Source organism: Mobula birostris, chromosome 3 (assembly GCF_030028105.1).
Source record: "Mobula birostris isolate sMobBir1 chromosome 3, sMobBir1.hap1, whole genome shotgun sequence".
NCBI classification, from domain to species: domain Eukaryota; kingdom Metazoa; phylum Chordata; class Chondrichthyes; order Myliobatiformes; family Myliobatidae; genus Mobula; species Mobula birostris.
Genome location: NC_092372.1, coordinates 172038286 through 172062814, shown reverse-complemented (window position 1 = coordinate 172062814; position 24529 = coordinate 172038286). Strand labels below are relative to the sequence as shown.

Genomic DNA, 24529 nt, shown 5'->3' with positions numbered 1-24529 from the left:
AAATTCAATACGGTATTTTGCAAAAGAAACTTTTTCTGAATTATCTTTAAGTGAAATATTTTTGCAATAATCTCGGTTGAAACTAATCAGTAAACCAAAGGATGATAAAGTGACTGCATAAATTATATGGTTTAAGGTGAAAAGGAGGGGGTTTAGAAAGGATCTAAGGAGTAGATTTTTCACACAAAGTAGTTAGTATCTGGAATGAGCTTCAAGATGATGTGGTGGAGGTACTGAAAACCAACATGCAAAGATAGCAGGGAATTAGGAAGGCAAATAGCATGCTGGATATTACCAGTGTAATAACCCTTCAGTGGTATCTGGGATAGGCACTTGCATGAACAAGGAATAGAGGGTAGATAAGCATGGATATAGGTCAGTATGGAAGCAGCGGGCTGATGACTTTTGTTCTATTCCGTACAATTCATGGCTCTAACTCTATAAACCTAATCCATGAAATGCCAACCTTTGTTAAATTATTTCAGTAACTGATGAAAATGATGGCTCTCTTTAGAGCCTTGCTCTTAAGTCATACGAAAGGATATTGCTACACATTCAAACAAGTTTAATGAACTCAGCCTGTCGGATTTACTTTGAGAAAAATTATTCAATAGTTAAATAAAATTGTCAAAAATTACCTACATTCATATATACAGAAGGGAATTTGATAATTAAAATGTCTATCTTAATTAAAAAAGAATTTGAAAAAATGATGTACTGTGTACAAAGGGAGAAGAACCATGTACCATTTTTATTAAATTAGCATCCTACACAGGAAATTCAATGATGAAGTTTTATAAAGTTTAAATCATCATCTGCTGTGGCAACAAGATAGTAGTATGTTATTTTAAAGGATCGCAGATTTCATGAAACCTATGATCTTTGTAAAATATTCCATGAACAGTTCTTTTACCAATGAATAATCCATAGTTAGGCCATTGTTCATGCATCCTTCCATAATTTAAGGGCCCTATATATAATTATAGAAAAACTTTGTTACTTAATCCATTAGCAATAATATCCAGCATGCTATTTACCTTCCTAATTCCTTGCTATATTTGCATGTTGGTTTTTAGTGACTTCTGCAAAAGGAACATTAAAGTACTTTGAACAACAACATTTTACTATCATCATTTAAAAAGAAGACTGTAATGACTTCTCTCGTCTTGTCACAAGCCATTCAGGGACAAATCAGAAATTAAGAAGCCTGTTGTTATCAATGATCAAATGTAAAGGTGGAAAGCTGCTGGAACAATAAGTATTATGAGGTGGTATAATTCAGCATTTATGAGTATCAGATTCATTGAGAAAAATCAGCATGAGTTTCTAAGATAGGGTTTTATCTGACTCATCTAACTGAATTTTTGAGCAAATAACAAAGGTGCCAGGAGCAGGTCAAATGTCACATTGTGTATGGAATTTAGCAAGCCATTTGACAAAGTCCCAAGTGGCAGATTAATCAATAACATTAAAACCCTTGGGGCCCTCGGAGGTCCGGACCAGGAACTAGGAAAGTGAAATTTTTCCTTTTCGGGTCTTATGGACACAAATGGCATCCTTTTTTCTCATACATTTCTATAATTTTATGGCTTCCAGCAAGGTCCAAACTTTGGCCCTTGTTATAGGGTCACAGTATTTCCCTTCCATAAGTTTCTAATTGGCAAGAAACTGGTGTTACCTACCTTACAAACCAGACCTCGAGGGTAGAGATTACGAGCAGCAGCGATACCATAAGCACTGGCTGTTTATTATAAATATACTGACGTTATTGCTGATCTCATTGTTCAGTTTGAATGCATAATGAAGTCAAGCAGGTATTGCCCACCCAGATTCAGCTTTCTGCTGTTATTCAGTTTAGCTTATTTTTGTTTAACTGTAGGCAATAAAACCAGTTTTCTGATTTAACACTACTACTTAAAAGATCAGTGCCTGATTAAACCATTGAAAAGAAAATGTAAAACCTTGTGTACTTTGAATGACTGCAATTAAAGATACTGCCTAAATTTTTAAAAAAGCATGCTGCACAGTGAAAAGAATTAATAATTGCTTCAGGGGAGTTGCAACGTTGTTATCTGCAGCAATCTGTCATAAAGCAACGTGCTAGCATGGTGATTAGACAACGCTTACAGTACCAGTGACCCAGGCTCAATTCACAATGCTGCCTGTTCTTGTCCGTGACTGTGTGGATTTCCTCCGGGAGCTCTGGTTTCCTCCCACAGTCCAAAGGTGTATCAGTTGGTAGGTTAATTGGTCATTGTAAACTGTCCTAGGAATAAACTGGGGGGTTGCTAGGTGGCAGGGCTCGAAGGGCCTGCAGGACCTGTTTTGTGTTGTATCTCAATAAAAAAAAATAAAAATAGAAATAAGTAATTCATAGACAATTTTTTTTTACTAAAATCATAGAAAGACTGTAGCAAATACAAAAATTAATCATATTTTTGATTTAAAAACTAACTCAGGATTTACGCTTTCCTTTAGATGAACTGCTCTGATGATTCAGTAGACAAATATGATGTACAGTTTAATCCAGTGAGTGTAGGTTCAAGCCTCCTCTGTACGGTCCTACTAGGTGTATATGTCAGAGCAGCAGTTGTGCACTGCATTGATCTTGAATATTTACGTAGGCAGGGGAAAGATTAACCTAGGTCCTTGGCCCCGGTTGCTGCCCCATGACTGATGTGGCATGTGTGACTCTCAAGTGCGAACAGGGTCAAGCTCATTTGGGTCATTCCCTGGTCATAGTCCCTCTCCTCACAGAATCACATGCGAAGGATAATGAGTTTAATGAGATGCTGGAGGATAGATAGCGCCTGTGGAACAGTACCCCAACCTGTTGACTAGAGCCACAAAGACTAGAATTGGAAAGAAGTTATCTGAAAACCTAAATACATGTTGGGAATTGTACATCTTGGTGCCATTATAGTACCTGTTTGTTTTACTTTTGCAGCTGTGACTCTGGATACATTGGACAGCGCTGTGAAAACAGGGACTTCAGTATTCTATATGTGGTTCCAAGTGGGCAAAAGCTTCACTATGTCTTAATTGCAGCAATAATTGGAGCTGTGCAAATTGCTATTATAGTCGCCGTGGTGATGTGTATAACAAGGTAAGTGATTTAAGTTGTTAGTTCAGCAAAGGAAAGATATGTAAATTAATGAGACATTTATGGCATTCATCTTCATTGCTCCACCTCATTTCTCTGTGCTGCATAGGGTCTTTCAACCCTTCTCCTCAAAATGCCCAAGATGTCAATAAAGCAGTTAGAGAAATCTTGCATGTGCTGCTGCTTTGTCACTTTTTACAGAAAAAAATGCACTCAGCATTCAACAATGGGTGAAGAAGCCAACTAGCCCTCTGTTTCAAAGCAGTCCGCAGAGTTTTAAAATATTTCCAGACCCCAGACATCCCACCCTGCAGAAGCTCATTTCAGGGAGGTAGCACCATCAATTTGTGGGAGACTCCCGGAACTTCCGGGAGAGGTGGGATGTCTGCAATAGAGTAGCTTCTTAGCAGCTAGCCAGCTAGTTTAAATAATGTTAGCTATTCTAATGAATGAATGACACCTGTTAAACTCACCTCAACATGTCTTTTACAGTCTTAACCCACCATGGACAATAGAAAAGTTACAGTTGCAAACAGTGCAGCGAGCAACACTGTCATTATTTTTGACCCCTATTAGGCAGGGGTACACTTTAGTGTAGTCTGGGGTGACGTACATTTTGTATTTTCTTTTTTTGGATCACTCTGCCATGGCACTCTCTCTCTCTCTTTGGAACACTTTGCCATGGCATGCTCTCTCACTCGCTCACTCTCAAAAAAATCGATTTCTGGGATATTATATATAATTTGCAGGCATCAGGGAGCCACTATCAATATGCAGGAGACTCCTGGAACTTCCGGGAGAGGTGGGATGTCTGAGATCCCCTCCCCGAGAAATGGAATCTGGGTGGTACTGAGTATCTAATATACTGCCAAGATCTTCCCTTCTTTCATCTTGACTTTCAGCTAACCTTAAGAGGAGCAAGTTAAAATTTATCAGCAATCGGTGTAGTCTATGCCAGATCAGTCAGAGAGATGTGCTGGAAAGAGCCCATTAGGTTTACTTGTGTTTTATCTTTCCTTTCAGTTGAGAGGCCCCAGTCCTATATGTTAATTTACTGAATTATGCAGCTCAGGGTGTGCATAAGAAATTGCATTTGGTACAATATGTCCTTTGCAATGTGCTGTGCTAATCCAGCCGTTTGGTGTGCAAATCTGGCTATGTAATATAAATATTCAACACATTAGACCTGCAATAATTAGAAAGAACTTTACACCAAGCTTTTTACACCTCACACTATAATCAATTGAGGCCTGAGCAGGGGTACTGAACACAGAAATATAGCATGTTGCACTCTCATGCAGAAGATCCGGAACTGAACCCAGCTGCTCTGCATTTCACAAAGTTCTCCATTTCCTGGTTGCATAGCATCCACAGGGATATAGGCATTAAACTAGGCTTAATTTGTCCTTAAACTGATTTTCTGAGAGGAACTACCAATGTGAATGGTTGAGAAATAGCAGATGTTACTCTAGTGCAATAAGACAGACACATCAAGGAACATAGTGAAGACTATTAATTCATAGTCAGAGGAGCTGCACCTGGATGTGAAATGTTTGATGTTTGCATTAGAAAGCACTAAAATCTCTCAGAAGAAAACAAGATTCTTGGAGCACTGATTATTTTTGTTGTTTGCTTTGCAGGAAATGCCCAAAAAATAATCGAGGTCGCCGCCAGAAACAAAACCTAGGACATTTTAATGCAGACTGCACCACTTCTTCAAGGATGGTCTAGCTTAAATCACTTTATACTCTTTTTCTTCATTTATCATGTCTCTCTGATTGCTGAATTACAAATAATTTTTCTTTACTGAGAAGAAGAGATTTTTGTTTCAGAGGCCTTGGTTTTCTGGACCTTTGCCAGCATATGGATTACTGTGTCTGGTAGTACGACCAAGATGCTGCCATTTGGGGTAAGCAAGTTAAACAGTCTGATTGTAATTAATAATTGGGCTGCCCCATCAGTAGGAAGGGTTCTTGATTTCTAGAAAAAAATTCAAACAGAAAAAAATAAGAAAAATGAGGAAATCGAAATAAAATACTAATGAAAGGAACATTTTTGTACTCCATGAGCAGAATTTGCTCCTTATGCCAGTAACATATGTTTGTGTAATAACCTGCCATGATGCTCATAATGAAATTACAGATGACACTCAGAAGGCAGAAAAATGCCTGAACAGGTTCAAAAAACAATCAACTGAACATACTATAGAAAAGACTCTGAAAGGGAAAAATGTTTACAACTGACTTTCCTTACAAGAAATGAAGGTGTTTTTTTAAAATTATTGATGCCTTTTCAAACACTATTTGCATGATTTGTGGAACTGTGTACTGTGATTAGATTAAAATTCAAAGCTGTTTGGATTGAGTCTGGGGTGGACATCTGACTGCCACCACTCTAATAACTCTGACTTTACAGCTATATTTGGCTTCCCTTGGTGTAAATTTAGTATCACATAAATGTAACGGGTGGTGCATGTGATGTGTGCCACACAAAAAATGATTTCTCTTTTTAGAAAAGACTAGGTTGATCATTTGGTGTCTTCACTAAGATTCAAATTGTTTAAAAAGTTAAATACATTGTTATTTGTCACTATCACACTGTGATAAAATACACTGTAATTATTAAAATGTGCTGTACTTGAAATTACTTTGAAAATGGTACTAAAATTACAACAGTGTCATCTACTGGGTTTGTGTAACAGGGATTGTGGCTTAACAAAGTTTCATGGTTCATCTCCTCTGACAGGTTGTAGGATGTCTTGAAATCAGCTATCACTATGTTCTAGAACACAGTATAATTTAAATCTCTGCAAAGAGAAAATTGTGCCATCTCATTTCGTAATTCAGATCTGACAAAATTCTGTAAGGTTTATTTTCCACAGTTGTTCCTTCAGCTTCTTATCAGATTGTAAATTTTCAAATATAATGCTGCAGTTTAACTGAGTGAAATTGTTCTAGTTTATTTTCAGATCAATGGTATTGCAGTGATGATCTTCCTTGTCTTTTTATTTCATGAAGAGATAATAAGTTTTATTTTATTCAAAATTCTCTTTAAATCTTGGATCGTGATGCTTGGTAGTTATTTTGAGTATGTATCAATGAAATAGAAATCTGAAAGACCTTATTTAGAGATAATCCAACAAAATGTAACAATGAATTATTTTCTTAACTTGTCAACAGTAAGCCATGCCATACACGCTTCTTGCCATGTAACACTGAAACTGACAAGTACTTTGAAAAGCACTGTAAACTGTAAAGCTGTGGTTGGATGATAGCACTTGTCTCCAAGGCAGAGGGCTGTGTGATCAAGTAACACTCGGGAGACTTGAATGCACAATTTAGACTGATAATATAATGCAGATATCAGGGAGTGCAATGCTGTTAGAGTGCCTAACAGTGTCTTACAAATAAGTTGTTAAATTGATTGTATGGTTTGCCTTCTCAGGTGCATACATAATATGCCAAGACACAATTCGAAGAAGAGTAGCTGAATTCTCTATAATGTCCTAGACAGTGTTTATCTAAAGCCAACTTCATTAATATAGATTAACTTGACATTTATTTATTGTTTTTGTGTGATTTTGTTGTGCACAAAATGAGTGCTCCACTTCCTTTTTTACAAGAATGACTGCACTGCAAATGAATTTGATTAGGTAGATCATGCTTTGGAAAATCCTGATGTTGTGAAAGGCACAGTACAGAAGCAAGCATTACATCCTCTTGTTTTTTTTCATTTCTTTCTGACAGGCACATAAAATATGAATTTACAGTTGACATGGCAGTGGATTTGTACTATAAAGTCCAGAATGGGCATTAATTTATCCTTGTAGGTATTTTCATAGTTCGCGATCATCTTAACTTTGTGAGCCTTTACATTTTGTTCAGCACTGAGTAGTTAGTGGGGCGTATCATTGGGAAGTGTGGTGAGAAAAGGTGATTAAGAAGGAATGTGTGGTGAAGAGGAAAGATTAAAGGAAGAGGGAATTAAGACTGGAATATGCGACGAGGAGAGAGGATTAAACGCAGAATGTGCAGTGAGAGAATGCTTGAGAATGGAATGTGCCAACAGAGAGGGGATTAGGTCCAAACGGTCAGAGAGTTATATACTGTCATACACCCCAAGCAGGTCCTTCAGACCAACTCAACTCATCCATGCTGACCAAAATGCTAGTCCCCTGAGCCAGCTCCAATCATCTGCATTGTCTCTTACCCTGTACACACGTATCTGTCCAAATGTCTTTCAGATGTTGCCAAAGAGGAGAGGGAGAGGGGAATTAAGATTAGAATGTATGGTGGTGGTTGGGGAGGGGGTGGTTAGTACTGGGAAATGTGTAGTTTTGAGGAGTCCCAATTTGTAATTTGATGGGGCAGGGAGCATTTCAGCAGAGGAATGGAGATGAGGAGCAAATCATCATGGCAGTTGTAGATGGGGAACGGGAGATCTGTTGAGCATTTTGGGGAGAGGAGGATCAGGAAGCCTGGCAGCTTAGTTGAAGGGGCAAAACTGAGATCAAAGGACAATTTGTTGCTCTTGTTTTCAGGGACCAGAGTGATTGTGTGGGCGGGAAAAGAATCTCAAGATTAGAGGACAGAATACCATGAAGTCACTCTGAGATCAGAGTTGTTAGGGATGAGATGATATTCCAGAGCAACTCCAGGATAATGTGGACCAAGATTACCTGCAATTTTCCTAATGGAAATATTGAGTACCCGTAATGTGAAAATTACATTGCAGTCACTGCAGTTCCTGAAAGCATCAGGGACATATTGTTGAATTTTCCAATTTGTCTGATTCAACCCAGAAAGGATCATTAATGTGTAATATGCTCCGTGTTAAATCTATTCAAAATTACATAGTGCTGAAAAAGCTAGCTGTTGGATCTAATCTTAATCGTACACTTCAGCAAAATACTTTTGTTACAAATAGTGCATTAATCTTATTTATTCACAAAAGATGTAAAGCTGCAAATACATTTGAGTAGTAACCTATTGGCAACACCTAGGGTTGTATAAAACACTAACTTGCATTCAAAGAACATCAAGAAGGAAGAGTTTTCTTATGGACCAGGGAAGGAAATAGTTTAGAAGTACAGTGTACAGTGGTACACCATTTCTTACTGCCAATCAGAGTGTTGATTCATAATTGCATTCTAGATGTTTCAGTGCAAAGCCTCACAGATATATCCCCCGTGTTATTTTAAAATGAGCCAGTTCCGCTGGAAGTGTGATGTGAATCCCTGCCTTCTGCTGGAGCTACCATTGCAGTGAATAGTTCTGTGGCCGTTTGTGGAGCCTGGCACTGGCACTAGGGCGTAGTGTTCCTGGTCACATCGTGGATGGCACAGTGAACTCAGGCCATTACTGGGAACTGGCGGTCTCTTCTTGTGCTGACAGTCCACCAGAATCTTGTGCTCATCACTTCTGCTTGACGTTCTGACTTTGTTGTTGGTTTATTGTTATCACACTTGCCAAGGTTCAAGTATGCTTGCCTTGTGTGCTGTTTATACAGATCCAATCATCACACAGAGCTTTGTGCTGGACTAAGGTAAAACAATGATAATGCAGAATAAAGTAGTAAACAGACAGGATCTCCCAGTAGCCACCCACTTCAACTCGGCTTCCCATTCCCATTCAGATATGTCCATACATGGCCTCCTCTACTGCCATGATGAGGCTAAACTCAGGTTGGAGGAGCAACACCTCATATACCGTCTAGGTAGTCTCCAGCCCCTTGGTATGAACATAGAATTCTCCAATTTCCGGTAATTCCCTCCCCCTCCCTTCCCCTATCCCTATGTCACTCTGCCCCCTCCCCCAGCTGCCTATCACCTCCCTCATGGTTCCGCCTCCTTCTACTACCCATTGTGTTTTCCCCTATTCCTTCTTCACCTTTCCTGCCTATCCCCTCCCTGCCTCCCCTCCCCCACCCCTTTATCTTTCCCCTTACTGGTTTTTCACCTGGAACCTACCAGCCTTCTCCTTCCCACCCTCCCCCCACCTTCTTTGTGGGGCCTCTGCCTCCTGCCCCTACAGTCCTGACAAAGGATTCCGGCCCGAAACGTTGTTTGGTCTTTTCCACGGATGCTGCCCGACCTGCTGAGTTCCTCCAGCGTGTTGTGAGTGTTGCTTTGACCCCAGCATCTGCAGAGTATTTTGTGTTCAGAATAAAACGTAAAAGCTACTGAAAAAGGACAGTGAATGGTGAAGTGTAAGATCACAACAAGGTAGATTGTGAAGCCAGGAGTCCATATGTAGTACAAGAAGTCCATTCAGGTGTCTGATAACAGTGGGATAGAAGCTGCCCTTGAGCCTGATGGTACATGCTCTTGGGCTTTTGTATCATCTGTGCTGGAATCTCGACTGTACCTTCCACTCCTCCCCTCATCACTGTCGACCACCCCCCGCCGCCCCTGCCTACCACTGAGCTTGTTACCACGGAGGAATATGAGTGCTGGGAAGAGCTACGTAGGAAAACAAGACGAGAGTAGATGACAGCTTCCGTCACATTGACAGGAACTGATGAAGGAGACTGTAGGGTCTGGGTTATCTGTCAGCACATGGAGCATCCACTGCAGGTCCCGAGCAACGATCCAGACTCACCTGTGGGTTAGGGTGCATTCCTGAGTGCTTCCTCTCAGTGTGGAGTGGCTGCAGTGCTCATCCAACCCGCCCAACACCAGCCACCGCAAGGAGCTGCAGGACCATCCACTGCTGGATTCTAGTTACGTTCATGACTCCCAGATTCCCAGCACTGCAGAGGGACGGCCAGGAGTTCACATCAGGTCCCCAGCACTGCAGTGTTGTCAGTGATGCACCTCTCTTGTTCTCATACTATAATGACCCCCTTCCACTCTGTTTTCATTGGCCATGTCGGTCCTGGGAATTACATGCCGCATGCTAAGCAAAGTACAAGAGTAACGCTTCTTTGTCACAACTTTCAAATGACTAATCATTTCATTTAGCCATGCTCATCCTATGCATCCTGCTTTTGAGCACTTTCCTTCTTCCTCCTCAGTTTTTAGTAACATTTTCGCCCCATGTAATATTTCAGAACATATAACATAGAAGCAGGAGTTGGTCCCTTGTACCTGCTCAATCATTCAATAAGATTGTGATCTTCACCTTAATGCCACCTCCTGGACTAACACCATATCCCCTGAATTGCTAAATATCCAAAAGCAAATCAGTCTCTGTCTAGAACACCACAAATACAGGGCCTCTGCAGCCAGATAAAGAAATTTCTTATTCATTTAAGCACTGAATGACCAACCCCTTACCTTGAGGCTGTGACCAGCGGTCACAGTGAGGAGAACCATCACCCACTCTTTCTTTGTTCCACTTGCACCAGAGGTGAATCAGGGTCAGAAGCTCAACTCTGGTTGCTACTCTTCTCTATCTCAGATTTATAGGTGGAAGAAATTCAGTGGCAATTCTTTATCAAGGAATGATTCTGTTCTGATTCTAAAATGTCATGGGAAAATTATTTTCCCAAATACTGAACCATGATACAAACAAATATTCCATTGGAGACCATCTTGTCCTGTTTTCTCGCATTGCTGAGATATAAATCTGGGATAAAATGCCTCATAATGACACACTCAAATGTACTGATTACTGGAAATGACTCAACTGCATCCCATCTCATGGCCAAATAACCTGCCTGATGTGACACTTAATCTCCTGTGTGAACAAATGAGTGGCTGGCAGTGCTGTGGAAACACATTAAGGCATCAGTCACTGTCTTTAGGGGTATACAGGAGCTGGAAATAATTGAATTTCAATAAATTTCCATAACATTTTCAACAGCATATCTATTTAATTTCACTGATAGTGATAAAAATGATAAGAAGGAGATTTATTTTATGTTTCTTTAGCTGCTGATCCAAGTAGAAACCTCATTACAGAATGGTTCCCCTCCCCACCCTGTACAGATGATTTGTATTGAGGTGGAAAAAAACTTGATTTCTCAGAATGCCATATTTTCCAAAATTAATTTAAAATTCTATGATTTACACACTTTGTTTCCCAGTGTCTTCTGTAATTCAAGCTATTTCCAGGTGGCCTTGTAGCAAAACTGAGCAGGTGTATATGGGTAGTTATTGTCAGCACGTTTGAATCACAGCTGGGTGAGCCAGCAGAAGTGGATAGAATGGATACTAGAGAAGACCCACATGCAGAGGATGCCAGCTATCTCATTATTTATTTATATAAACCATCAGTTATTCTTTATGCCAACAATTATATTAGTTTTCCAGAAAAGTTCAAAAATTGAGGATTTTTGAAAAAATAAGTATCAGTGGGCAGAGAGTTGCTTAATGATGATTTTAGTAAATTCTTCACTAATTTTTCAGAAAATCATTTCCATTTTCTCCATCTCTGAAAAGACATGGTGAGGTTACTTACGGCTAAGCTTGCAAAGCAAAAAAAAAAAAAATCAGCCTAAAATCCATGAAAATTTTCAGTCACAATATAGAAAGAAACAAGTTTGTGCATTACTAAAGCAACTGTTTTGATTTCTGATGTGTGTATATTCACGTTTGTTAAAACTCTGCCCAACAACACCTTGTTCTATATAGTAAAGAATAAAATAAAGAGGCAATTTAAAGGGCTGGAAGATAAGATTTCAGATTTTACAGCTGTTCGATCAGCAATGTGGGAGTCAAAGGTATTTTCCAACTCAAGATTAGAATTTGCCTTCGAGCACCCAAGCATGCAAATAATTCTAGATGGATGCATGACAGCCACAATATATGGGTGTCTTTCAAAGGGAGGTGAAGTCACTCTACCCTTTTAGTCTCGGGTGATCTATGAGAATGGCTGATTGATGTCTCATTGCCAGCACAGGGGAAACACAGCATTGGTTGGAGATTCTCTTGCTCAGGCTTGCACACCGTTCATGTTTTAAATTAGGCATAGGGGAGAGCTCTCCGAACCAGCACAAGCATGGCTGAGGAACGAGTACATTCAGATTCTAGCAACCTTGCTTTTGACTTATCCACCTCCGCTGCAGGTGAAGGGGACGTCGCTCCACTTGACCCATTAACCATTTTTAATCTCCTAGAGAAAGTGGCGGGGATTGTTGATAGTGTTAATGAGACTCAGCGGAAAATGGAGCTACAGCAACTGGAAATTGAAAACACCGTTAAAGAGATACAACTCGATGTGGCAAAACTCAATAAGGCTCATTTGACCACAGATAACACAGTAGCAAAGTTGCTGGAGAAAACCCAAAAAATCAATGCAAATGTGAAAGATGTGAGACAACGACTGGATAAAACCAATGCTCAGGTCAAAAAGGTTGAAGGTAATCACCGTGAGCTGCTCAAAAGGAATAAATTCCGTGTCATCATATTCCAGGTAAGATCCTTTTGAAGTGGTTTCTTTAGCTCAGACTTGGTTGAAGAATTTAAGATTCTATACTTGGTGTTGAAAGCATGACCTGCTGAACAAGTCACAGCTGCCACCAAGCTAACATTCTGTGAAGTTTATCCAGAAGGGTGTTTACTGATGGTGTTCAGCAGAATTTTTAAGTCAGGAAATTCGTCAGATTTTTTATAATTTGCACAATCCCAAGAAAATGTTTCCGCTTTTGTGTTTTACTGCCCTTTAAATAAAATTACTGAAACAATAAATCACCAGAAACGAGTAACAGATGGAAAATTCATTTGGCAGTGTGAGTAGTATTAATACACCAGTCGGCCTCGTGCCATCTGTATTGAAGGTTAATGGCTGAGCAAGAGTGACTATTTGCTGTCTATATGAAAAACAATATGCATATCCGTATTTGGCTTTCCTTCTGACTCACATCACAGAGTTATTTTTGAAAAGATAGTTAGTAAAGTTTATACATAGACGTAGTCCTGGAAATGTGAAGATGCTTCGCAAAGTCAAATGCCACTTTAGTTCACACACCATTGTAAGTCAATTAATGACAATGGAAAGTTGCTCTGGGAGTTACTTTAACATCTTTATATATCTACTGATGAGATAATTGTATCTTTCAAATGGATGCCAGAGACTTGCAGTAATGGAAGACTCCAGTACTTCACTTAATATTAGAATTGATGACCTCTATCAATTGTAACAGCTGACAGTTAATGTCCTGTATTACATCTTAAAACAGGAATAGGGAATGATTAACAGTCATGCAGAAATTCTGCTTGTGTAACTCAACTTTTCAAAATCTGTTAATAGTCAAATTCAATTTATATCTTCTCAAAAGAAGGCCTTCTGTAAAGTAGCATATGCCGTGCTTGTTATTATTAGCAGGCTAGTCAACCCCAAAGGTAATGATGAACTTGACACACAAGTCTAATCCTGACCTCATCCCATGGCCTAGCATGTTTGTCCCCTTCAGGGGTCACTCTGTGGAAAAACCATGAGGCACCTCTGATTCTTTCCTCTGTTGCTGCTGGACACAAACCCTACATAATGAACTTACCACAGCACAACCAATTTGGTGCAATAGGCTGATCAAAGTTGTTGGAGCATCTATAATCTCTTTATCTTGAGTACTTTTATTAGACAAGATTTCTGTGTGGGCTGGTGGAGAATCATTTGAATACACATACAAAACATACATATGGGAATATAAAAATACTCACTGCCAGTTTACTTGAAAATAAAAAAAATGCTGATGCTGGAATTATAAAACAAAAACAGAAAATGCTGTAAATTCACCGCAAGTCCGGCTGCATCTGTGGAAGGAGAAACATTGTCAACGTTCCAAGTCAAAGACTCTTCAATTCTGACTCTGTTTCTTTTCCCATCGATACAGCCCGACCTGCTGAGCATTTTCAACTTCTCCTTTTCCAGTTTACTGTATTTAGTTGTGCCATAATCATTGTTCCATTTTTATATAATATTCAAGAACATTATAACTAAGGCAATTTTGTCTTTTCTCAGTAACTCAGTAATTTTGGGGCCCTTAAATTAAACCGTAAAATGTCAGTATCAAATATTTTTGGGAAATTTTTCTCCCTATTAAACATTAATACATGTGAGAAAGTGGAAGTGTTTTAGTAATGGCCTGCTGGAACCATGCAGAGTTAGCACCTTTGAAGATTATTCCAATTTCATATCAAAATCTTGATGATAGCCTTTATGCATCAAATTAACAGGCAGTTTAAAGACTGACAGTGTGTCCATGCAATCATGGAGGCACAAAAGAGGTTTATTGTCTTCACTGAGAAGCTGGTATAAAATGAATTTGCTTGGATATGTCAGAGTTCATTGTGTGGATGGATACAGTTGAAAAGAAATGTTAGCTGTCTAAGCACAAGATGATCTGCAGTTTTCACAAAGGAAATCCAATGTATTGTGAGGGAGAAATCTGGAATAAAACCTGTTTTGTCCTTCACAGGAAGAAAATGAAATGCCTTCCTCCACAACGTATAAGAAACTTCCTAACGAAGGGGGAGCAGCCGCAACTGAAGAGCACACTTCAACAGCGGCCACACCACCACCAGACCTGTCCTCTGACGAAGAGTTTGTTTATCACGAAGAAACCACAGCCGCGCGCCTCAAAAAATCAGGCATGAAACGAGTGGATGATATCAAGAAGGTTTTCTCAAGAGAGAATATGCGAAAAACCAAACAAAACTTAGGGAAGCGGATGAACCGGCTGAGTGCAACTATAGTCCCCCCAGACCAGAGAGAGAAGATAAGGATTTCTGGAGAGAGAATCAAAAAATCCATTGTCGATTCAAAACCTTTCCATATAAGAAAGAAAAATGAAAGAAGTGGAGCAGAAGGGCAAGAGGTTTCTGTCAAAAATGTGGGAGAAAGTTCAAAAGGCGAGCTCACAGGTACGGAAGCAGCAGCGGATGTTAATGCACCAGCACCTCCTGAGGTTAATGGAGATGGTCTCCCAAGCATGGGTCCACATGTCGCCAACACAGAAACAGTCATCGTAACAATGGAAGCAAAAGGCGAAGAAGTTATACCTGCAGTGGCAGAGGGGAAGCGGAATCCTGAGTTCAGTTAAGCACAGACTTAAAGCTGCACTACTTGATAGTGGTAGAAATTGCCACACTTGTGATAGTAATACATCCAGGAAATTATCATATACTTCCATTCAGCCTTTGCTGGTTTAACTACTTAGATTCCTTAACTAATTTGGTAATTTTTCAATGAGGCATCGTTATCAAACACAATTTGTCAGTCCTCTCACATGCATCCTGCTAGCAGGTTGATCGGACTTTAGATGACCGTGGATCAGTCTTCTGCATTTTTTTCTGATAGTTGTAGAAGTGGGTCCAGTGGAATTATGAGCGATAGGCAGGAAGATTACTATCTAAAATAATGACAAAAATTGGCAATTTTTTTTAATTTTCAAGAGTGAATTTAGAGAAGGGCAGTATCAATAAATCTTGTATTTTTATCTTTTTGAATAGAACTATTAAGTAATGCAGCTTTAATTCTTGTCGTCTCTCAGTTACTGATATGTAGTGTTACAAGGATCATTCTGTTGTCACATGCCATGCAGTTGCAAGAAAATATTGAAAGACTCTTACTTGCTTCTTATTAATGGTAATCGAAACCCGAGTAATCAATACTCAGGACTGAAAACGAGAAGTAAAATGATCCAGGGGTTGGGGAAATTATAACGTATAAATGTAGAATTATTTTATAAAATTCATCACAATTTCATCATATTCCATCCCACAGGGAAGATGCTATGTACTTTGTAATCAAATTGATGCATGGTTTAGGAATATATTAGCACCATATAAATATATTTCTAACCCAAAGGCCTCATAGCTAGAATCAAAGCAATTCAAGTTCATGTTTTATTTGGGGTATTTTACAAATACTCTTAAAAATGCAAATATTTAGCTGAACTGAGCATGTTTTTGAAGTGTGTACCCTACATAATCACAATGGTACCATTAGTTAGTTTTAAGCCTGGATTAGAAGTGTCATGGTATACGTAAGGGAGTACAATTTTGTTTAACATTATTTGTGTATTTTTTGTGTTGTCTTTGATGTGCATGTGCAAACACTGAATGGTGACTGCAGGCATCAAAGTTACATGTTTAGGTCTGTTTTGGCAGGGTGCAGAGAGGGGAGGGAATTCCAATGATATTCATGAAAACTTTAAGTCATCCAGCTGGATATTCATGTGTATAACCTACTTATAATGTGAGCAGGTTCATCCATTTTTCCCCCTGCAATTAAAAGTCAATTTGAAATTTTGAGAGTCACCTTAATGTATGTATACCTTTGTTTCAACCTAGGAACAGCTCTGACATGTGCCTGCATTCACCATTATGAGCTTTCTTCCTCTTTCTCTCCTCCCGGAGATGGTGACTCATGATGAACCATTGTTCCGAGGGCGCTGGAAGCCCTCTGATATTATAGCCAAGCACATGAGCTTGTGCTTGGAATGTTGGCAGACTATTTGCCCATTGAGGTGGACGTCACAATGTGGCAAACTCTGACCATCCCCACTGCTCAGAAGCAGATTTTCCAACAGGAGTCACTGGATAGTAAACCAGTACAGGAATCCTGCCATTTCCCCCTGTACAACAGCGATGCTCAAATGTGAGTTCAATTCTTGATTTAAAGAATGACACAAAAGATTAATCCTGTTAGTTTGTATTCTCCATTCTGTCTTCATTTTAAGTTCTACCACCGTCTTTAAGTCTTATTTGATATCTATTCTCCGGCTGGCCCTCAGTTTTCAAAACTTTACAGCTAAGTAAAAAATCAAGTGTACTATTCAGTCCAAATTTTCTCCATGGTATATTGGCACCCTATTTGTCTCCTTGTAGGAAATGCTTTTTACAGGGTTTCTGAGAGAAATCCTTCACTACAAACAAACTTCAAGTGTGAGTTCATGTTTTATCACTCCATGATCACTACCAATGGTTCTGTGTGTATTTTACTCAAAGCTTACCAAAAAGTTACAATGAATTCCATTCATCAATCATCTACTATTGAAGCAACTAATAGTGATGTGATTAAACAGTGGTAAATATTATATCTACAGTTCTCATCATGATGTGGTGAGCAGTGGACAGGCTAAGGATAAGGTTAAACATCTAGAACATTCTTTTCAAATTGCCTGATCTATTTATACTTCATTGTGCTTTTAATTATTTCAATTAAAAACAAACATGTCTTAATATAGGTAATTTAAAATCATAACTTGTGCTTATCTGTCCCAAGATTCTAACAATTCTATGTTTACAGTCTTGAGTGAACAGTATTACCAAAGCATAGTAGCAATAATTGTCACATTATTAGTTCCAAACTGCAGGATTGTGCAATTGGAAGTCATGGAGTCATTGAGTAATTAATACATTATAAGGAAACAGCCCTGTCAGCACAAATCATTCAGCCCAACCAAGATGTGCATCTGCACAAACTTGGCCCATAACCTCAAAGCTTTTCTTATCGATGTATTAGTCCAGGTGTCGTTTAAATGTTATTATTGTAGCCACATTCTATTTGAGTTGATTCAAGGCCTTGAGAATACAGAACAAGAGACAGAATATTGTTGCAGAAGAAAAGGAAAACTTATTAAAAACTTATGCACTTGATAGGGAAGAAATCACATGGTGAATGGGTAGAAGTGAAAGGAAAATGAGAAAAAAAAGTGAGACCACTGAAAAACATGAAAAGTAAGGTAATGTAACAGATAATGCGCAAAGGAAGAGAAGGAAGGAATAAATGATGTTTTGAAGTATGGAAATAGGTTTTCATTTATGAGGGCATTAAATGTGGCCAGAGACCCTTGCAGACAGTCCAGTTTGTGTTTTTCTATAGATGTTTTAAAAATATTATAGAATTGAAAGAATGAGTGTGCAGATCACAGATGATTGAAGTTCGTGTGTAGTGTTCCATTTAGATGTAATGGGTTTCCCACTGAATAAATATTGGACATCTCCCTCAAATGCCAATTAATATATTGTTTCAGTCATTGACACTGAGGAATCAGCACCAAGGAAATCAAAGAGGTAGTAGCTCTGTAGTGATATATACTAAGGACTCAAGTTAATTATTATGTGTTAGCACTGGCCTTGAAAGTCAGTCTGTTTTAGGAAGTATAATTCCAATGTTGAGTATGAGTCCTAGACTATCAATGGAAACATTTTTGTATATTACCAAGTCGATGGGTGATTAATATTTTGAGCCTAAATATCTGATGTGAAATGGAGTTGAATAATACTTGACAGATACAAATTTCCTTTGTTAACAATGCTTAATAAGCTTTCCTTATCCATTTTTACTGATCTATCTTTCTGAAATTTGAAACAACGTTGCCTTTGTAAAATATTTTATCATTTTAGTTATTATTACTATTGATGCAATTGACCATTGAAATTAATAGTTATTTTGAAGAATATATCTGATTCCCTTATCACCTTCAAGTTATTGGTACTTGGTGGTTAAACTAATTCTTTCACCATTGGTTGTATTTTGTGTACGTTAATTCAATAAAGAAAATACAACAAGAAATGCATTGGACTTCACTGATTTTGAAACTTGCTTTTGCTTACAACTTTTTGCTTTATTTTTCTTATCAAGAAAGCATGTCAGCATCTCTATTTTCTTAGAAGTTTGTGAAGATTCAGTATGTCATCTAAAACTTTGACAACCTTCTACAATCGTGTGGTGGAGAGTATGTTAACTGGTTGTGTCATGACCTGGTATGGAAACATCAATACCCTCGAATGGAAAAGCTTATAAAAGCAGCAAAGCCCTCCCCACCATTAGGAACATCTACTAGGAGCTCTGTCACAGGAAAGCAGCATCCTTCATCAGAGGCCCCCATCATCCAGGCCATGCTCTCTTCTCAATGCTGCCATCAGAAAGAAGTTACAGAAGCCTCAAGACCCACGCCATCAGGTTTGGGAACACAGCATTCAGGCTCATGAACCAGAGGGGATAAAGTCATTCGCACCATCAGTGAACTGTTCCCACAAACCATTGACTCACTTTCAAGGATTCTTCGTCTCAAGTTCTCGTTGCTTATTGTTTATTTATTTATTATTGCTATTTCTTCATTTTTCTTTCTTTGTATTTGCACAATTTGTTGTCTTTTCCACATTGGTTATTTGTCCAAACTGTTGGGTGTGGTCTTTCATTGATTCTATTGGGTTTCATGTATTTTCTGTGAATGCCTGCAAGAAAATGAATCTCAGGGTTGCAATATGATGACATATTTGTACTGTACTTTAATAATAAATTTACTTTGAACTTTTTAAACTATCTTATTTATTGAAATAATAAAATTAATGATTGGCTCTTCCTTATGATGTTCAGTTCCAGTTTCGGCTTTTCAGATACTGAAGCAAATCCATTCCACCCACAGAGACTGGTCTTTGTTTGAGTGTGGTTTGGTAAATGCTAAGTGACAGATGATGTCAATTCCAAACAGTAGTAAATCCCTTTGACATTATATAAATAGACAAATTTCACCACATTCTATTTTGGGTTCATCATTGTCCACCAATATAAAATATGTAGCTACAAGACCAAATCGGAAGCTAGGCTTTCCGTGGAGTGTCACTAATTGCCTCGCCAGCAAATCCAAAGCAAAAATGAAGTATGTAGAAGAAGTCTCCACTTCCTTGGAATTCATGCAGTCTCAAAAATATTTGCAAAACTTGACTTCCATGCAGAGCAAAACAATGTATGTGATAGAGAGCCTAAACAAACCCTAACTTCAGTCAACTACCATAAAACCATGGCTGGAGAGAGCACTTTCTAAGGCATCTCTTCCAAACTCACATACCATCATGATTTACAAATAGGTCACCATTTATTTTTCAACCTCCCTCATTGTACTCCCACAGTGTTTGATAAAGATGTCCTATTATTACCTTGTCAAGGGCAGCTAGGGACACTGACATGGCAAGTGGTGCTCACACTAAAGTAAGAAACAGAACAAAGCTGACTTCCATGAACTCTAATACATTGATTTCATATTGCTATTTCACAACCTGATCACTGTCAAGAATAGATGGCTTCAAATCAGCAAGTCACTCAGGGGATGGTAAAACACTGTGATCTTATGATCCCGAATGATTTTTCTAATTTCAGCAGAACATCAACTTTCCTTGGTCTCTGGTGTCTTAATCATTAAGTGAATAGTATAAATTAGAAATTAGATATATTAAGACTTTTTGAAAACCAATAACTCATTTAAAGCTCCATTGAAATATGTAAAGTAGTATAAAGCCATGGTAAATGCATAACAAACTCACTAGAGTAAAATGTCAAGTCAGCTTATGTTTAAATTAATCTGCTAAATGTTAATTACTGCATGTCAACCTTTCTGGCACTAAAAATTAATTCACATGTGTTCCTTTCTTTCTCTTTTGTTTCAATACATGATTTGACTTTGAATTCACCTACACTTCACCTCCTTCTTAATTGTGTTACTAATTTGTTATCAACTGTCAGCTTTAAATTCTGCTTGGAATTCCTTGTGGTATTCAGAAAGGTTTGGAGAATCAGAATATTTGCAATCTAGCCCTTAAAAATTACAAGCCCCAAGTGAAGGATTCAGTCAATCATTTGTACACAAGTATTCTTTGATTCTTCCAAAACAATGTGGAGTTGTGTACTATACTGTTAGCATATAGTTAATATGAGATAATATTAGTTTTCAATATATAATCAGAATACCATATTATTTAATTTTGAAGATGCCTCTGAGTAAAATTAGTTTGAAATGATTTGCACCCACTAACATGTTGGGGCTTCAACATTGGCAAATGGTAAAATTGAAAAGGCAAGAAATAAATAACAGAGATGAAAAGTAAAGACAGCCTCATGCCATTTTGAATACTCAAATGACTGTAATTTAATCCCATGTGACATACCAGCTCATGTAAATTTAGACCATCCTGTATTTAGAACTTTACAAATCAAGCATGGTGTCACTGGAAGAACATTCATTCTGACAACCACAACTTTCCCCCAAATGGACATTTGTATCTTAAACAACCCTCTTGGAACTATAATTGATTTATTTTATATATAAGTAACTTATTTTGAATGTTATGGTTTGCAATTAACTTCAAATTCTCCATTATGTTTCAATTTCTTTTATTGATGCAATAGTTCAGATAAATGCTTAAAAATATTTAATCTGTAAATTATAATGTATGATGATAATGTGTACAAATACAGTACATAGAAGTATAGAAAGCCTACAGCACAATACAGACCCTTCAGCTCACAATGCTGTGCTGAACATGTACTTTAGAAATTACCTAGGGTTACCCACAGCCCTCTATTTTTCAAAGCTCCATCTACCTATCCAGGAGCCTCTTAAATAAAAGGCCCTATTGTATCCACCTCCACTACAGTCGCTGGAAGCTCATTCCACGCACTCACTGCTCTCTGCGTAAAAAACTTAGCCCACATCCCCTCTGTACCTACTTCCAGGTACCTTAAAACTGTGCCCTCTCATGTTAGCCATTTCAGCCCTGGGAAAAAGCCTCTGACTATCCACACAATCAATGCCTCCCATCATCTTATACACCTCTATCAGGTCAACTTCTCATCCTCCATTGCTCCAAGGAGAAAAGGCCAAGTTCACTCAACGTATTCTCATAAAGCATGCTCCCCAATCCAGGCAACATCCTTGTAAATATCCTCTGCACCCTTTCTATAGTTTTCACATCCTTTCTGTAGTGAGGTGACCAGAACTTAGCACAGTACTCCAAGTGGGGTCTGACCAGGGTCCTATATAGTTGTAACATTACCTCTTGGCTCTTGAACTCAGTCCCACGATTGATGAAGGCCAATACACTGTATGCCTTCTTAACGACATGGTCAACCTGTGCAGCAGCTTTGAGTGTCCTATGGATATGGGCCCCAAGATCCCTCTGATCCTCCACACTGCCAAGAATCTTACCATTAATACTATATTTTGCCATCATATTTTGACCTACCAAAATAAACCACCTCACAGTTATCTGGGTTGAACTCCATCTGCCACTTCTTAGCCCACTTTTGCATCCTATCAATGTCCCGCTGTAACCTCTGGCAGCCTTCCACATTATCCACAACACCCCCAACCTTTGTGTCATCAACAAATGTACTAATCCATTCCTCCACTTCCTCATCCAGGTCATTTATAAAAATAACGAAGAGTAGGGATCTCAGAACAGATTCCTGAGGCACACCACTGGTCACCAACCTCCATGCAGAATATGACCTGTCTACAACCACTCTTTGCCTTCTGTGGGCAAGCCAATTCTGGATCCACAATGCAATGTCCCCTTGGATCCCATGCCTCCTTACTTTCTCAATAAGCCTTGCACAGTGTACCTTATCAAATGTCTTGCTGAAATCCATATTCACTACATCTACTGCACTACGTTCATAAATGTGCTTAGTCGCATCCCCCAAAAATTCAATCAGGCTCGTAAGGCACGACCTGCTTTTGACAAAGCCATGCTGGCTATTCCTAATCATATTACACCTCTCCAAATGTTTATAAATCTCTGCCTGGCTGGCTCTTCTCCATCAACTTATCAACCACTAAAGTAAGACTCATTGGTCTATAATTTTCTGGGCTATCTCTACTCCCTTTCTTGAATAAGGGAACAATATCTATAACCATCCAATCCTCCAGAACCTCTCCCGTCTCCAATGATGATGCAACGATCATCGCCAGAGGCACAGCAATCTCCTCGCCCGCCTCCCACAGTAGCCTGGGGTACATCTTGTCCGGTCCTGGTGATTTATCTAACTCGGTGCTTTCCAAAAGCTCCAGCACATCCTCTTTCTTAATGTCTATATGCTCAAGCATTTCAGTCTGCTGCAAGTCATTACTACAATCACCAAGATCCTTTCCCGTAGTGAATACTGAAGCAAAGTACTCATTAAGTACCTCCGCTATCCTCTCTGGTTCCATACAAATTTTTCCACTTTCACACTTGATTGGTCCTATTCTCTCACGTCTTATCCTCTTGCTCCTCACATTCTTGTAGAATGCCTTGGGGTTTTCCTTAATCCTGTCGCCAAGTCCTTCTCATGACCCCTTCTGGCTCTCCTAATTTCATTCCTAAACTCCTTCCTGCTAGCCTTATAGTTCTCTAGATCTCTGTCATTATAGTTTTTTGATCCTTTTGTAAGCTTTTCTTCTTGACTAGATTTTCAAGTCTTTGTACACCATAGTTCCTGTACCCTACCATCCTTTCCCTGTTTTATTGGAACTACCTATGCAGAACACCACACAAATATCCCCTGAACATTTGCCACATTTCTGCCGTACATTTCCCTGAGAACATCTGTTCCCAATTTATGCTTCCAAGTTCTTGCCTGATAGCTTCATATTTTCCCCTTGCTCCAATTAAACGTTTTCCTGACTTGTCTGTTTCTGTCCCTCTGCAATGCTATGGTAAAGGAAATAGAATTGTGATCACTATCTTCAAAATGCTCTGCCAGTGAGAGACCTGACACTTGACCAAGTTCATTCCCAATACCAGATCAAGTACAGCCTCTCCTCTTGTAGGCTTATCTGGCGTATTGTATCAGGAAACCTTCCTGAACACACCTAACAAACTCCACCCCATCTAAACACCTCACTCTAGGGACATGCCAATCAATATTTGGGAAACTAAAATCTCCCACTTCGGCAACCCTGTTATTATTGCATCTTTCCAGAGTCTGTCTCCCTACCTGCTCCTCGATATTCCTGTTACTATTGGGTGGTCTATAAAAAACTCCCAGTAGAGTTATTGACCCCTTCCTGTGCTAACTTTCACCCACAGAGACTCGGTAGACAATCCCTCCATGATTTCCTCCTTTTCTGCAACCATAACACTATCTCTGATCAGCAGTGCCATGCCCCCACCTATTTTGCCTCCCTCCCTGTCATTTCTGGAATATTTAAAGCCTGACACTCTAAGCATCTATTCCTGACCCTGAACCATCCAAGTCTCTGTAATGGCTGCAACATCATAGTTCCAAATACTGATCCATGCTCTAAGCTCATCATTTCGTTCATGAAACTCCTTGCATTAAAATAGGCACATCTCAAACCATCAGTCTGAGCACATCCCTTCACATTATTGGAAAATTAAAAGTGCTTGCTATCAAAGATCTATTTAGTTCTACTTATAGGCCATACCTTTACTCAAACTCAAGATATCCTACCGAAGCAACACACACAAAATTCTGGAGGAACTCAGCAGGCCAGGCAGCATCTATGGAAAAAGTGCAGTCGAGATTTTGGGCTGAGACCCTTGGGCAGAACTGAGGAAACATCGACTATACTTTTTTTCCCATAGATGCTGCCTAGCCTGCTGAGATCTTCCAGCATTTTGTGTGTTTTGCTTGGATTTCCAGCATCTGCAGATTTACTCTTGTTTGTGATATTCTACCTAATGTCGCAGTACATATATGGACAATCATATTAATAGAATGCTTCCGGTTATGTGGTTGCATTCTTTCAAAT

The 24529-nt window shown here is 38.9% G+C and overlaps 2 protein-coding genes across 2 annotated transcripts in view; both read left to right on the top strand.

Annotated features, from left to right (window-relative positions):
• Window positions 1-5649, top strand: part of LOC140194753 (tomoregulin-1-like) — a 287906-nt gene extending 282257 nt beyond the window's left edge. The window contains exons 9-10 of the mRNA XM_072252017.1: window positions 2948-3106; window positions 4744-5649. Coding sequence (XP_072108118.1) covers window positions 2948-3106; window positions 4744-4834 — 250 coding nt within the window. The 3' untranslated portion in view covers window positions 4835-5649. The remainder of the gene's footprint in view (window positions 1-2947; window positions 3107-4743) is intronic.
• A 6220-nt stretch (window positions 5650-11869) lies between these two features.
• LOC140195420 (caveolae-associated protein 4-like) lies at window positions 11870-19279 on the top strand. The gene is made up of 2 exons (XM_072253690.1): window positions 11870-12459; window positions 14465-19279. Exons 1-2 carry the CDS (start codon window positions 12046-12048, stop codon window positions 15086-15088), a joined length of 1038 nt encoding a protein of 345 aa, XP_072109791.1. The 5' UTR covers window positions 11870-12045; the 3' UTR covers window positions 15089-19279.
• Window positions 19280-24529: the final 5250 nt, after the last annotated feature.